The 14,433-nt window shown below is 46.6% G+C and overlaps 1 protein-coding gene across 1 annotated transcript in view; it reads right to left on the bottom strand.

Annotated features, from left to right (window-relative positions):
- Positions 1-7,430: 7,430 nt before the first annotated feature.
- The window catches only part of fat4 (FAT atypical cadherin 4), a gene marked incomplete at its 5' end in the record, with an annotated part of 95,653 nt that continues 88,650 nt past the window's right edge, over positions 7,431-14,433 (bottom strand). The window contains 3 exons of the mRNA XM_079268029.1: positions 7,431-10,110; positions 11,456-11,717; positions 13,940-14,157. Of these exons, the coding sequence (XP_079124155.1) occupies positions 8,195-10,110; positions 11,456-11,717; positions 13,940-14,157 (2,396 nt within the window). The 3' untranslated portion in view covers positions 7,431-8,194. The remainder of the gene's footprint in view (positions 10,111-11,455; positions 11,718-13,939; positions 14,158-14,433) is intronic.

Here is a 14,433-nt window from a genome sequence, read left to right as displayed (position 1 = left end):
CGTGGTGTGCAGTGAGGTTCTGGCTAACAGTCTGAAGCTCTTATTTACGTCGCCACCTGAACACCAAGCATGCCAGTGCAAGTCAAAAGCCCCTTACATATTTTAATATCGAAATTGGAGGAGTTACAAACCAGCCAAAAACAACTGGAGTCTCATTCATGTGTTGGGTCTATAAATGACGCACTACGGGCTTCATATCTGGATACAGAATAGCGAGAAAGGGGCTACCGCACACAATCGCCGAAGACGTGTGTTTGCAAGCTGCCAGAGAGATGGTGGAATGTATGATTGGGGAGAAAGAAACAAAAAAGTTGGACATGATCCCGGTGTCCAACAACACTGTGTCGCCGCATCGATGCTTTGTCCGAAGACATCCTGGCTGCATTAGTCGCTCATTAATTGTAAATTAAATGTGATAATCTGCCTCTGAGCCTGTGCGTGTGTGCTCGCATCCGTATTGCTCTTTAAAAGTGACGCCTTGTGTCACTGAAAGTTATTGAAACTTTGTTGCAGTGTTTCAGGGCGTTTTCACACCTTCAGTTTGTTTGCTTTGTTGCAGTTGCTCCTTTGTTCGGTTTGTGTTCACACTGCAACATTTAACAGCGGACTAAATCTTGTAAACAAATGCCACGCGCGAGCAAACTGTTCTCTCATTGGTCCGATTATTATGCGGCTATGGAGTGGTCTCGTGTGACGTCACAGTTTAGCTGTCGGCCATGTTGGAGTACACACAAAGCCACTGGCATGCACGGCTGAGTCGCATAACCTATCGGTGGTGAACTTTTGTGCTGTCTTTGGTTGTGGCAGCAGAGCTGATAGAGACAAGAAATCATTCTTTCGTTTGCCAGCGGTCATTACACATCAAGGAAATGACACGAAGGAGCTATCCAAGCGGCGTCGTGAGAAATGGCTGTCACGCATCTCTCGAGATATAAAGGAATGGAATTTGGCGTACACTCGAGTATGTGCGGATCACTTTATAAGTGGTACGTGATTTTATATACAAATTCGTTTGTGAACAGTATTTAATAAAGGAAATATAAATTAAACTTTGACATGAGAAGGTTACCGACGCTTCATCGGCCCGTGACAGCAGTCGGTACCAGAGACGTGTGGAGCGTGTACAACAGGCGAAACACAGAGATGCAGCCTCAGCATTGCTTGATACGAGTTTAACGTCATATATATATATATATATATATATATATATATATATATATATATATATATATATATATATATATATATATATATATATAATATGTGTGGGGGGGATGAAGTTAGGAGTTAGTTGAAAGTGAATTCCTACACACACAATGACGTGCACGTACAATGTAAACAAACACACGTGTCTGTTTGCGCTGAGTAAACATTGAATATTGCTAAATATCTGACCAGATCTGTATATATTTACTCTTCCAATGACGAGATGAGAATTGTCGACGACCGTTGCTTTGACGTCTCGGACCCATCCACTGACAAACTGATTATAAGCGTCGAGCCCTTTGTAGCACTCCAGCTCGTCTTTTGTGTAAGGACTGGGGGTGTTCACGAGATACGTGTAGATGTTGGCGTAGTTTACAGATGGAAGATAAGTAGGATCGGCACTGAAACCATCTGCACTCATCGTATAGGGATCCAAGTTACCAATAACCTTCAATTTGGCCAGGTAGCGAACCTTTGATGCACTATCCAGTGATTCAAATTATTGTATTTTCGCCGCACTTCCTTGTTTACGCGCCGCCATGTAGGATCTGTATGTACTCCAACATGGCCGACCGACCTCGTAACTAAGGAGATCGTGACGTCGGTGAGACCACTCCATAAAGGCTTAAAAGGCTCTGTTGCTTCTTTTTTTTTTATTTTTATTAAGGGGGGGGGGGGGGGGGGTGCGCGAACCCGGTCGGGATGTAGAAGGGGGTGCGCAGCCTAAAAAGTTTGGGAACCGCTGTGTTAAAGGGTTTATTGCAATATTGAAGCATTTTATTTAATTCCCGTAGCGAGTGTAGTTGGAAATAGTCAAGATGTTGATGCAAGTTGCAGAAGTGCAATTAAATAATCCACTTCCTCAATCAAAGACCAATCTTGACTAATCATGATTGCTGTAATCGCAGTTATTCAACCTTGTAGCTTAAAGCTTTCTAAATAGCTGCTACGCTCTTAGTTTTTTAAATTCTGTTTTATATATGTTGCAGAAATACACCCTTTTATTTCCTCCATAAAACTGCGGCGGAGGCCTTTAAAGCGGCTGTTGCAGCAAATCAGTGGCCGGAGGAACGGTAAACATTTAAGTAGCCAGTCCACCCACACCAGGAGTATTTGGCCACATGGAGACTTCTCTGTGTGTGTGTGTGTGTGTGTGTGTGTGTGTGTTGTATTCTGGTCTTGGGCTTTTGGCCTCGCCTGTGTGATTTGCTTGTTGACCATCATTTATGCAATGCGTTTGTGTTGTAAGCCATGGATCACGAATGATACGTACCAGAACCCTCTTGGAGACGGTTGGACGGAGTTCTGGTCCAAACTGAACCCCAGTGTGACTAAAGACCTGCAGCCACAGAGTTTAATTTAAATCCTCGATACGAGCCGAGTGCAACTGCACGGACTTGTTCGCTGAGCACCGCGTGGACATTTGCTGCGATGCGTCTCAAGCGCTCACCGTCTTCTCGTCAAGTCTGCGAGGGAGTCGAGCAAAGACGGGATAAAATGTTCTTCAACAGGACTTCAGACCCCAATACCTTGTAATCCTATTTCTATAGCACATTTCTGAACAGACAAGGAACAGATTAAAAAAGACAAATGCCAAAGACAAATGTGAATTTGGACATCTATTAGTCTAAAAGTGAGAGAAAGTCTGGGCATTCTGATTCAGGAGTTCTGTGTCTTTCCACACATTGGATAGCAGAGATGATTCAGGAAACGTCCACAGTAATGAGGACTCAAATGAAGTAGAGACTCCCACGGCAAAAACAATGTTTCACTTGGTTTAAAATAAAACAAAAAACCGGCACACGATCGTACTGAGAGCCAAAAAACACGGCTCTAAAAGCAGAAACAAGCAGCGAGGCAGTGAGCTGCCGGTGGAGGAGTGTTTATACAGACAGAGGCTGATGACAAATGTGGAGCAGCTGTGTAGACAGGTGAGAGTTCAGGTGTTTTAATGCAGGAAATACAACACACTGAGGACAACCAGTGGCCAGGTGAGGAGTAGCAGGGTTTAAAAGGAGAGAGAGAGAGGTTTGTGCTGAGTAAATTGAGGGATTACAGTCAGATTAAGAGGAATCTGATGAAGCTTTGAGAGGATGTGTTGAACAAAGAGTGCTTCATTTACCTGGTTTAGTTTGAAAAATACTAAACCAGATGTAATGTAATCCCACGTCACGTGACTACCTCCTTTTAGAGCTGTTTTGGCTCAGTCAAGGTGGTCAGTAAAGTTTCGGGCCATTGAACCCAAACAATGAGAGAAAAGATCTGATATGAGGAAGTGCAGAGCCGCTACCAGCGACGCCTTTCACATTTCCGTTTTCATTTGATCTGTTGTTGATATAAAATATATTGCTAGCGCAGCTTTAAAGTTTTGTCGCTGCAAAATGAACCCACAGTTGATCCCGGCTCGTACAACCCGCCGACAGGGTAGAATTCAACAAGTCATTGTCCCAACATCTGCTTCGTCAAAGCAAAAGAAACCAGAAGGACCAACTGAGGGAGAATCCTCTCTCCCCCAGCGTAGCGGCAGCTGTGCTGGTTGCCAAACACACAGTGAGTCAACCAGCACTAAAGTCAGCAGCACCCCCCCCCAACCCCAAATTAGAAAACAAAACTCTGAAATGGCTGAGGCAGCAGAATGTCACACAAGGGATCAGGAACAGATGTGCTGCCTCTGCGAAGCCTGACGGAGCGACTCCCTGACAGCGCGGCGACCCTCGAGCCAGGGGTCTCATGATGACGGGTTAGCCTGTTCAGCATCCATCGTACACTTCTGTAGATGTTCTCAAGATGGTGGCGAACCAGAGCGACGCTGAATCCAAGTCCCGCGATGCTGGAGGAAAAAAGAAAACCCCACGGAGTTTCACATTCAAAGACGAAGGAAAGGCGCTTTTCCCAAAGATAGGACCGCCATCGTCTTCCTCACACACACACACACACACACACCCATTGTTCTCTTTCATTTTCCCAACGGTTCCGACTCGCTGAAGCTTTCATGTGTGTTGAAAGGCATCGGCTGGCTGCAGTACACACAGCATTGAGGAGCACTTAGCGAAGACGAGCCTTGCAGCTTTGATGCAGATGTTGGAAAAAAGCGGAGAGCGAGCGCTGGGATCGGGCGATAATTTGTGGAGCGTGTTGATGTTGTTTCACCGGGGCGAGTTGTCCATCAAGCTGCAGAGACATCTGAAGACTCCGCTAATGAGGGGAGGCACACTGAGCGGTCTGCTGGCAGCTGAGGATGTGGGTGGATATTGTTCAGGGGAGGGCAAGAGGTGAACACTGAACACTGTGACCCCCTGACACCTGGAAAAGTGACGTTGAGCATTTAGTTTCAATGATTGGCGGGAGTACAGCAAGGCACATGTATAGGGACACTGATTGTGACCTTAATTAAAGCTTCTAAGGTCCTCGTTGACTGTCGTATGAGGAAGATACAAGACTACCTTCTGGATTTTTCTGAAGGTCATCTGTGTTCATGTACAAACACCACGACATGGACTCTGTGTTTGGACTTTATTGAGTTTTTAAAATGGGTGCTACAAGCAGTCAACAGTGGCAGTCAACAAGCTAAGAGTCCTGCAGGAATGAGTCAGCAATTTAGCAATTCCGGTTCCTTTATCTCAAAGTCAATGTTTTATTTTTGTTAGATGTCTGAAATAAAGTCGTTCACTGAAGCTTAAGGGACTTCAACGAAAGTCTGCAGTCCTCTCAGGACTTTTTAAGCTTTTACGTGTCAGTTGCTAACAAAGAGTCTTAATGAGACGACTAAACGTCCTCACCAGAACACCAGTCCTCCTTCAGCTTAGTGGTGGAGATGTGAAGTCATGTGACCGTGGTGCGAGTCCTTTATAGCCTCATGTTGGGTTTTTACTTCCGGCGATTGCGGTCACATTTCAAAGATCATAAAAGTGGTGTTTGCCACATCAATCACATCGGCTGGGCGATGATGCTCACTTCCGGGTTCCATGTGATGATTTGCTCCTTTTTTGTTTTCTTTTTATGTCACTTGAAAATATGGTAAAACAATTGACAGATTAATAGATAATAAAAATGAGCGTGCTAATAATTAGCTCTGGACCTGCAACCATCGATGAAGCGGTGAGAGATGAGTTTTTTGTTTTGAATATCTGGATCTTACAGTTGATGAAGTTCACTCTCATTCACGTTTTTCTTTAAAAACATTCACAAACCAAAAGTCTCTTAAAGTCAACAAATGAGAGCAAGAGTGAAACATGTTCTTTGTTCCAGCAGCGAATGCGCTTTTAATTATGAGTCGTTACAGTGAACCTCTGGGAGGCGCTGCAGCTGTTTGAGGACACTGAAGCTCAGAATAATCAATCTTTATAAACAAGCTTTCGGGGAGATTTTTCTCTCTCTGTTTTAAGGAAGTCACTCGCAGCTCAGTGCCACATCCCTTTATAAATACTGGGGAAACTCTTGAGTCAACACGGAGATCATCTTAATGGGAATTATGTTTTGATGACATTTGTGCACTCAGAGGGAGGAAAAAAAAACACACAAAAAAAGTCAATACTCTGTGGGAGCTCCGTGGGAAAATCCAACCGCGGCCCTTTCGCGCCTTCATTCAAGATGAATACGCTCCGTTTGGGGATCTCCAGAACACATTACGTCCGACTTGTTGGTACCACAATTTGTTCAAATCTCATCTGCTCGAATTTCTTTGAAGCACACGCGATTACTTTGCTGCGAGACGTGTGGTTGAGCATGTTTCTTGAGTCATTACTCGCACAAATAGCTCGCCGCTCGATGAAATAGCACCATTTGAGTCGACAGGAATAACACGCGCTGTATTTGTTCTGAGGGGTCCATGTCCTGTAATGTAACGTGCAATGTTCGCACTCAGGGTAAATACTGCAATTAATCCTTAAACACATCATAAGCTCCTCTGCCATTCTGCAAAGTCCAGCAGCCATCTGGATAATATCCAAAAACAGCACTTGTGGAGGAAAAAAAAGAAACACCACCCTGCCTGCAACAGAGTCATGGCAGACAGATTCATGTCAGTCCTCGTGAGTGTTTTACATCCCGCCATACTGTCGAACAATGTGCCCTCTGTGTATACAAGCTGCTCCTGCTCACCTATAGGGAGGAGGTGTGGAGGGGGGGGGGGATGCTGTGAGGGTTTATTTGAATCCATCTCCTATTTACTCGCCCCACCACCACCCACCCACACTCTCCTTATCATTGTTAGTGTTATTATTATCTCGGCATCAGCGTGGTACAGCCTTTCGTCAACAGAGCTCCCTGCAGGACCGAGGGCCCGTGGTAATTTACCCAGACCCGAGGCTGTCGCTCTGCGCCGAGTTTCTCTCGTGGCCTCTCTCCCCCTCGATGACAGAGAAGATAAGCATGTTGCAAAAAAAAAAAAGCAGTTCTGCTCAATAAGCCAGATGTAAATAATGGTTGAAAGCAATATTGGGCCTTGCGTCGCGGAGTCCGCTTGATGTTTTGCTTGGCCGCGAGCGAGGTGGCTCAGTTTCATTCGGGTCCTGAAATGCCTTTTTAAATGTTTTGTTCAGACCCAGTTACATTTAAAGACTGCACAGAGTGAGCCTTGAACATTTCAATACCTCACCAACCCAATGATTTCAGCTCGCAGGTGACCATTTTTAAAAAACTGCCAACGCTCACATGCATCTAAATCAGTTGCTGACATCTGCAGGAAAGAAAAAAGCTCCTAAAACAGCAGCTTTTTAAATAAATACTTTTTTTATTCTGTTATTGGCTTTTTACAGGTACAAAGCATACAGCATGTTATAGTTTTATCAAAAGTGGAAAATACTGATGTTACATACGTAACAAATGTAAAAAATAAGTCTTCAATCTTACTTTCCCCGAATGTAAGAACAATACATTTCAGCATATGAAAATATCCATAAAAACACAGCTTAAGTAATTTAAGTTATTAAACAGTACAAAAATGTAGAAACCATACATGTCAAAATAATGGACAAAGACACCAACAACAAATGACTCCATGACTTCTCATGAATTTAAAAAAAAATGTACACAAGTTCATAGTGTTTTAGTTGGGGACATGTTTATAGGATCCATACATCATTAAACGCTTGGCTGCTCAGAAAACGCACAATACACTACCCCCCCCCCCCCCCCCCCGCCAAAAAAAACCTCCTCTCCTCCTGAACTGAAAAACAGAAGAGGAAAAGTCCACCCCCCCCCCCTCCCCCGTACTGAAATCCTCAAATGTCTGTAAGGCAGGGGACATGATTAATCCTCACTCTTGGAGCGTTTAGCCAGTCGTCTGTGAAAAAAACCACCACAAAGACACGGAGAAAAGGGATCACGACATCGGTGGGGTCGGACCGTACCGTGCGAGCGGCGCGCTAACTTCCACGCCGAGGGGCCGCGTCCCGTCACCTGCAGGTGCAGTCAGATCAAACACACATGCTTCCTTTTTAAGTAAATAAAAAATTGGCCCCTAAAAAGACGGCGACTGGGAGTTTCCTTTTTTGCTCGGCGGCCCCGTTGGAATTCCCTTCACGCGAGCGTTAATGCTGTCTACCGTCTTATCTCTCAGCTGTGAATGCGACAGAAGTTTTGTGAGGAAAGGAGAGGCAGTGCTGGCAATAGAAAACAGAAATGTTTGATCAAGATAACAGGAATGGAGCTTTGCAGTCACTAAATTAAATTCAGACATGGATGACATGTTGAGCCGCTCAGTGTCAATGGATACGTTGTAATGAGACCTCGGAGAGGTGAATGCACGATTGTGCAGTTGACTTTGGACCTTGAAAAGACTGGTAAACTATTCCAAGGTGGCTAATGACAAAGTCTGTCACGTTACAGGTGCCATTTGTCTGCCTTACTGCATTAAAAGTCGTCTTTTAATTTCGGATAAAAACAAAAACATGTAGTCCAATGTTCTCTTGAAATATACAGTCTTCCTTTTTTCGTTTTGTTCAAATGGAGAACATCACCATTTTCGACAACGTTGTAATAAATAGTCTCATACATATTGCTCGGCTTCTCCTTCGTTTAGAATGGTCACCGAGCCATCCCCACTGTTCATTTCAATGTCATTTGCTGCCGCGTTCTCGGGGAGCAAGGCCAAGTCCTTGAACACATCTACATAATGTCCGAAGCCGGGACCCCAGTTCAACAGATTGTCCCAGTTGAAGCCCCCAGGTTGCTGGCCCATTTTGTGGGGCAGGGTGTAGTGCTGCTCAGTAGGGTGCATCTGGGGAATGCCAGGCCCTCCTTCCGCCCTCCGACTCGAGTACCTCCTCTGCTTGAGCCTCCCGCCGTAGTCCTCGTCGTCGGCGTCTGACTCGTTGACCTGCGAGAGCTTTGGAACTCTGGAGCTGTAAGACACCGGCTTGTCCCGGTCGTACTCCATCTCCGAGCAGGTGAACGAGTCGTGCGAGTCACTCTCTGAAGAGGACTCTGGGGCCGGGATGCCATCAGCGGGATTGCGGACCCTTGACAGCGGCCTGCGGCAGTCCTCCTCCGAGCTGGAGCGCCCGTGGTCAGCGCTGCAGATGCTGGGGTTGCGTGGGCGCGGCGTGTTCAGCCGCTCCACTTCCTCGATGGACAGCCCCACGGGAGGCCCCGTCTCCAGGGGGATCTGCTCGATCGGCTGCTTGAGCCGACTGCCCGGCCTGGATGCGTGGCCGTGGCCGGCCATGGTCTGCGGACTCTTGCTGCGCCTCCCCAGCCGGGTGGCGTAGTTGAACATGGGTGGCGGCTGGCACATGTCGTTGTGCAGGTCCAGCGGGCTGCCCTCGCGGCGAGCCAGGTTGAGCTCTCTGGTTGGGGTGTTTCGGTAAAAGGAGGACGGCTTGGTGAACGGTGCCGGGGAGTGTCTGGAGAGAGGGTTCGGGGTCGGGCATGCTGAGTGGGAGTGGCTGAGCGGGGTGGACCTCAGTGCCTGGGTGTACTGAGGCTGGTAGGTGTAGCTCGTCGCTCCGAGGGGTAACGGGGACTGTCTGGCGAAGCCCAGTGGGCTGTGTCTCTGGATGGAGAACTTGGGCGTGTGGCTGCGGAACTGCTTGTAGTGTTGGATGATGTCTGCATCTGAGGGAGCGATGCTGCTGGCATTGTCTATGTCGTAGTGTTCAATATCTGCCTCTGGGCCGTTGCAGGGGGCGCAGGGAGCACTGGGGACGGTCTCGTTGTTGTGGGGGATGTCTGTTTCATCATAGATCAGATAAGGGTTCTCCCTCTCAATGATGTCCGGTTTGGGGTTCCCTTCTGGTTGTTTCCGTACAGTCATGTCATCTCCGTACGGCGGGATGTTATCCGGGTCATCGAACGCTACATTCTCGCTGCCCTTTTTCTTCTTCTTCTTCTTCTTCTTCTTCTCCTTGGGTTTCTTCTCCTTGGGTTCCTTTGGCACTTTGGTCTTGTTGCGGCCCTTGCAGTGGTTGCACAGGATCAAGCTGAGCACCACCAAGGCGAGGAAAGCGGCGCAGCTGCCAACGATGGCGGGCACCGCCCAGATGGGGAGGACCATCGACTCCGTCGTGGGGCTTGGGCTGCAGACGAACCCGCCGTTGTTGGCCGACTTGCAGACATTACCCTGAGGGCACTGGACGCCCAGGCAGGCCACCAAGGTCTCGCAACTCTTGCCCGTGTAGAACTCAGAGCAGACGCAGGTGAAACCTGAGCGGGGGTCCGGCACACAGCTGCCGTGGTTCTGGCAGGGATTCGAGCTGCAGTCGCCCGGCGGGACACACTGGTACGTGTACCACTGGTTGACGCACATCAAGCCGTCCCAGCACGGGCTGCTCTCACACAGGTTGGGACCCCTGCAGCCGATCTTGACGGACGAACTGGTCTTCGTTAAGGCGACGAGGCCGTGTTCTCCAGTATAGGGCAGGTTCTCCCCATTGTACTTCACATAGGCCAAGCAGCCGTCGAACCCTGCAAATGAACAGCAGAGAGAAACTGGTTCAGATAACAAGAAGCAGCCATCAGCAGCTAACAAGCACATAACGGCGGCCTGGAGGGGAATCATTTCCGATTGCCACCAGACTGATTTTCAAAATGTCTGCCGACGCTGGATTGCTTCCTTGTAAATAACAGGAACGCTATAATTAGAGCTAAAGATATTTTGTTTAGACGGGAAATTGGTTCAAGATTAGGACAAAACCAAGAAGTGAACTCCTCAGATACTTAATAAAGAAAAAAAAATCAATCACTGGCCAATTTGATTTGATTCAATATTTTGCAAACAGCGAGTCCATCGTCAGAGCCATTGCAGCTTAAAGACATACATCTGGGTTGAATGAATGTGGCCGTGTCTAATTCTGTGTTTTCCTTCGTGTGTAGCCCAACAGCACTGCCTCACCGATGTAAATAGATTTTTATTGAATTCGTCCCGGTGCAGATTAAATCCATTTGTGCTTTCTTCATTAGATTGAAAAGCGAGTGCACAACAGACGCACATCGAGGTAAAGGCCGGTTCACAGGCAGCCGGCCACGAATCTGAACACGCTTGCTTTATTTATGCCCCGTGTAAAAAAGGTCCACAAATAATTCAATTTGCTCATTTTTTACCATATTACTGCATAGTATTAGGTTAGTTTTCCCTCCCCTTAAATTTCAAAAATTTACTGCGTTTCATTACCTCCCTCTGGAAACCCCCTCTTTCACCTTTCCCAAACAGCTCATGCTCAAGGACATCTGATCTGTGATTTAAGTCGAAACGAAGATGAGAGTCCGTGGAAATAGGACGAAAAACACCAAAAGTTCTCGAAGGCGGTTCCAAGACAAAGTCAAATTAAATCAATATTAGTTATTCTGTGCATGAATGACACTCTGATAAAGGAACATTTATTTAAGTAATGTGAAATTCATAGCAGGTAAATCTCAGCAGCGGCCAGAGTTTTGTTGGACGGCCACCAAATAGGGTCAGCAGTTTGAGCAGCGGACTATTAATTCATTTTGGGGAAAAGAAGGGGGTTCGTACTGGATTGATAGATGGAACGCGCAAAAAGACAAAGTAGTAAAACAAACATTTTATTGTTATTCTATTTTGGATGTTTTCTTTCCACGAGTCTGAAAGAAGACGTGTTATGGAAGTCTCAAAACTGACCAGTGTATGTAAAACCATGTTTCTGCCTGGAGTCAGGAGCAGTGGCTTGCTCAGTGGCACCTCAGTTTCGTCGATGGCATTTCTTACAATGCCGGCACTCAATTATGGACAGAAACGCCTTGATCTGATGACTTATTATCCCAACACAAGAATTACACCGTCGAGCCTCACCTGCTGCAGTTTTCTGCTGAGCGGGTCCTGGTGGGATCCCGCCCAGGGAAAAGGTCACGACGCTGAGGCCTCCAAAGTCCTGGGTGGCATGCTGGATGACCCTCGTGTGGCTGCCGTCTACCAGGAGCACCGTGGCCGAGCCGTTCTTGACCAGCCGGAGCGTGTGCCACAGGCCGTCTGACAGCACCGCGTCCCCCACGGTCCGCTCCACCTTCCCCCCAACGCCCGCATCTGAGATGTAGTGGATGTTGCCATTCCTCAGCTGAGAGAAGGAACAGAGTAGAGATATGTCTGTATGTTGGCATCCACATTAAACAGCACATCACAGATAACATCATAGATAAGAGATGAGTACACCGACTGGATAAGATACTCGATAAACTGCCCGATCCCTGAATCTGCATGCTGTTGTAATTCTTAATTTGAAGCGTATGATGAATAATGTTCTCTGAGTAGAGCACAATAAGGCAGCTTTTTCAGATTAATGCACCGGTTTATCATGTCAGCATCAATCATGAACCACGAGAGAAAGTCTTCTCTCAGCCTCCACAAAAACCATACCGCCACACTGCACCGCTTTCAGGATCTGATGTCGAGGTCAGAGATCGAAAACAAAAATGCAGCTCGCCGCTCGTAAATCTTCCTCCTGTGGGACGCGCCGCAGTCCATCATGTTCTGCCGACTTGTGCGTGGCTAATGTTATTCAGCCAGATGATGACCAGAAGCTTGCTAGGAACAAATTCAGAGACAAAACACTCTCGTTCAAACGCCCACTGGTGAGGCGGCCCTCCAGAAACGAGAGGACAGCGCACGTCTTTAAAAGAAATGAATCAAGCCCACTTTGGCATGGACAACAAATTTGCGGCTTTTTACCGTGTATGGTAATCTCATACAGTACGCGTACTCCTCGCTTCGATGGAAAAGTAATCCGGCTTTCCTCCCTTTTTCAAAGACCCCAAAGAATCAGCAATGATAAGTAGCTTCCGGAAGAATTGATTGAGAATGGGAAAAGCGGAAAGTCCCTCAAGCCAAAGAAAACTGCTCGAAAGCTGGAAAACCAATCATGAAGTTTATCTATTAAACATCTTTAAACAAGGTTGTTTTTTGAATACATCAGTATATATAGTTCAGACTCAACATGTGTACATATACTGTGGGTATTCCCCTGCTGTTTTGCTCTTTTAGGCGTCATAATACTTATAATACTTCCCCGGACTGTTTTAGAAGCTGTGATGGGGATTCGATGAGCACCAGAAGCTGATCGGAGCCGGAAAACAAAAACCATACAAGAGACGAAGTCTGATACTGAAGTGGGAAGGGGTCGGTGGTGGTGAGGGCACAGGGGGTCTAAAAAAAAAGGAAAATTGAAGAGGACGAATGAGCGCTCAGGCCTCTTTGGGCAGCTGCCCGGGATCAGTCAGGGGGGGGGAGAGGAAGGTGGCTGAGTTTACCTAAAGTTCAGAATCAAAGTTAGCAGAGCTGAGAACATGTATGTGTGTACACCATCACGTTCACGCTCATATACAAACATTCAGGGGACCTTTAGGTGTCAGCTTACTGTAACGTTTGCACACACACACACGACTACAAATGCTTTTTGTGATACAACAAATCATCTGTCAGCCATACTGCAGAACCTCAGCTCTGTCATCTCAAACGAGTGGATGAGCTGATTTGTGTGTTGGCACCGACTGGAAGCGAATCATGATCATGAACGAATTATGAACGAATTATGACTTCGCTAATGAGCCTCTCGAGTCTGTGAGTACGGCTCGTGGCTGATGCTCACGCTAGCGATGGATGCTCTGCAAAATCAGCGGGCCAATTATTTTCTGCTTAACGTTACGTTACCTAACGTACTGTTGTATTGAAAATATTATGGTTGTACTGTATATTTTGATGCTATTGGTGGAGGTTGTGTGGCATTGACATGATACAATGTATTCAACTTTAGCTCAGTAACTTTAAAAAATAACACGAAGTGCCTTAAAAAAGATTGTCTTTGGCTTCACACAACATTAAAAACACGATAGTACTGAAGAGGACAAACAGCAGAAACACAGTAAGTAGAAGTGGGCAGGACCTTCACTTACCTCGACTGAACGTTATTTAAAGTTTGATGAAGTGTATTTTAATTTGTTTTAGTTGGAAGCCTTCCTATTCTTTGATCTGCTCCTGTTGGCTCTAATAATTAGTTGTGGTGTGCTGATAATGCAAACTCCAGACTTCCTCCCATGACCACTTCCATGAAAGGCTTTTATTGTGAAACCACGGCCTGAGGTGCTGCGCTTCATTATTTAGAGGTCTGAATTACTAAACAGTGCATGAGAGCGAGAGAGAGAAAGCTGCATTTCTGTAAAAATTTGAAAGTATTTGGGAGAATTGGAACATTATGACGAATTTACCATATGAGCCATTATAGTGCAGTGCAGTCTGTATAATGTTCATACTGCCACATGTCAGTGTACACTTCCTCTCTCTCACCTTAACAGTGGTGTAGTTGCTGCTCTCCTGCACATGCAGCAGCGTGCCGGTCTTGCTGCGCGTCCTGAACTTGACTTCCAGGCTGCTGGGGCCGGCGGGGTCAGAGGTCCCGCCCTGCAGTGACCGCCTCAGGAGGACGTCGCGTTTAGGGCCCTGCTTCAGGGAGTAGTCCAGACGGCCGGTACCGTCCAGGGACAGGGCAGTGTCTTCTGTCATGTCTGTGGGAGTAAGACAGAGAACATCCTCAATCCTGTCCGACTTCACACAAGCTTCACAGGCGGCTGTAAAAAACTGATATTTCCACTCCGGCACTGGCGGACACTCGGGCCCAAGGCTTTGAGCAAGACACTGACACCAAAAGTATACTCTCTTCAGAGCTTCATCTAAGCACCTGACATGTAAATGTAATCCCCAAACATTGATGTAATGGTGTGTATTTATTAAATGCTTATTAGCTATAAAAACCCTAAACTTTGCCAACATTCTAAAGCTAC

Source organism: Melanostigma gelatinosum (assembly GCF_949748355.1).
Source record: "Melanostigma gelatinosum genome assembly, chromosome: 5".
Classification (NCBI taxonomy): Eukaryota; Metazoa; Chordata; class Actinopteri; order Perciformes; family Zoarcidae; genus Melanostigma; species Melanostigma gelatinosum.
This window is presented reverse-complemented; position numbering and strand designations above follow the sequence as displayed.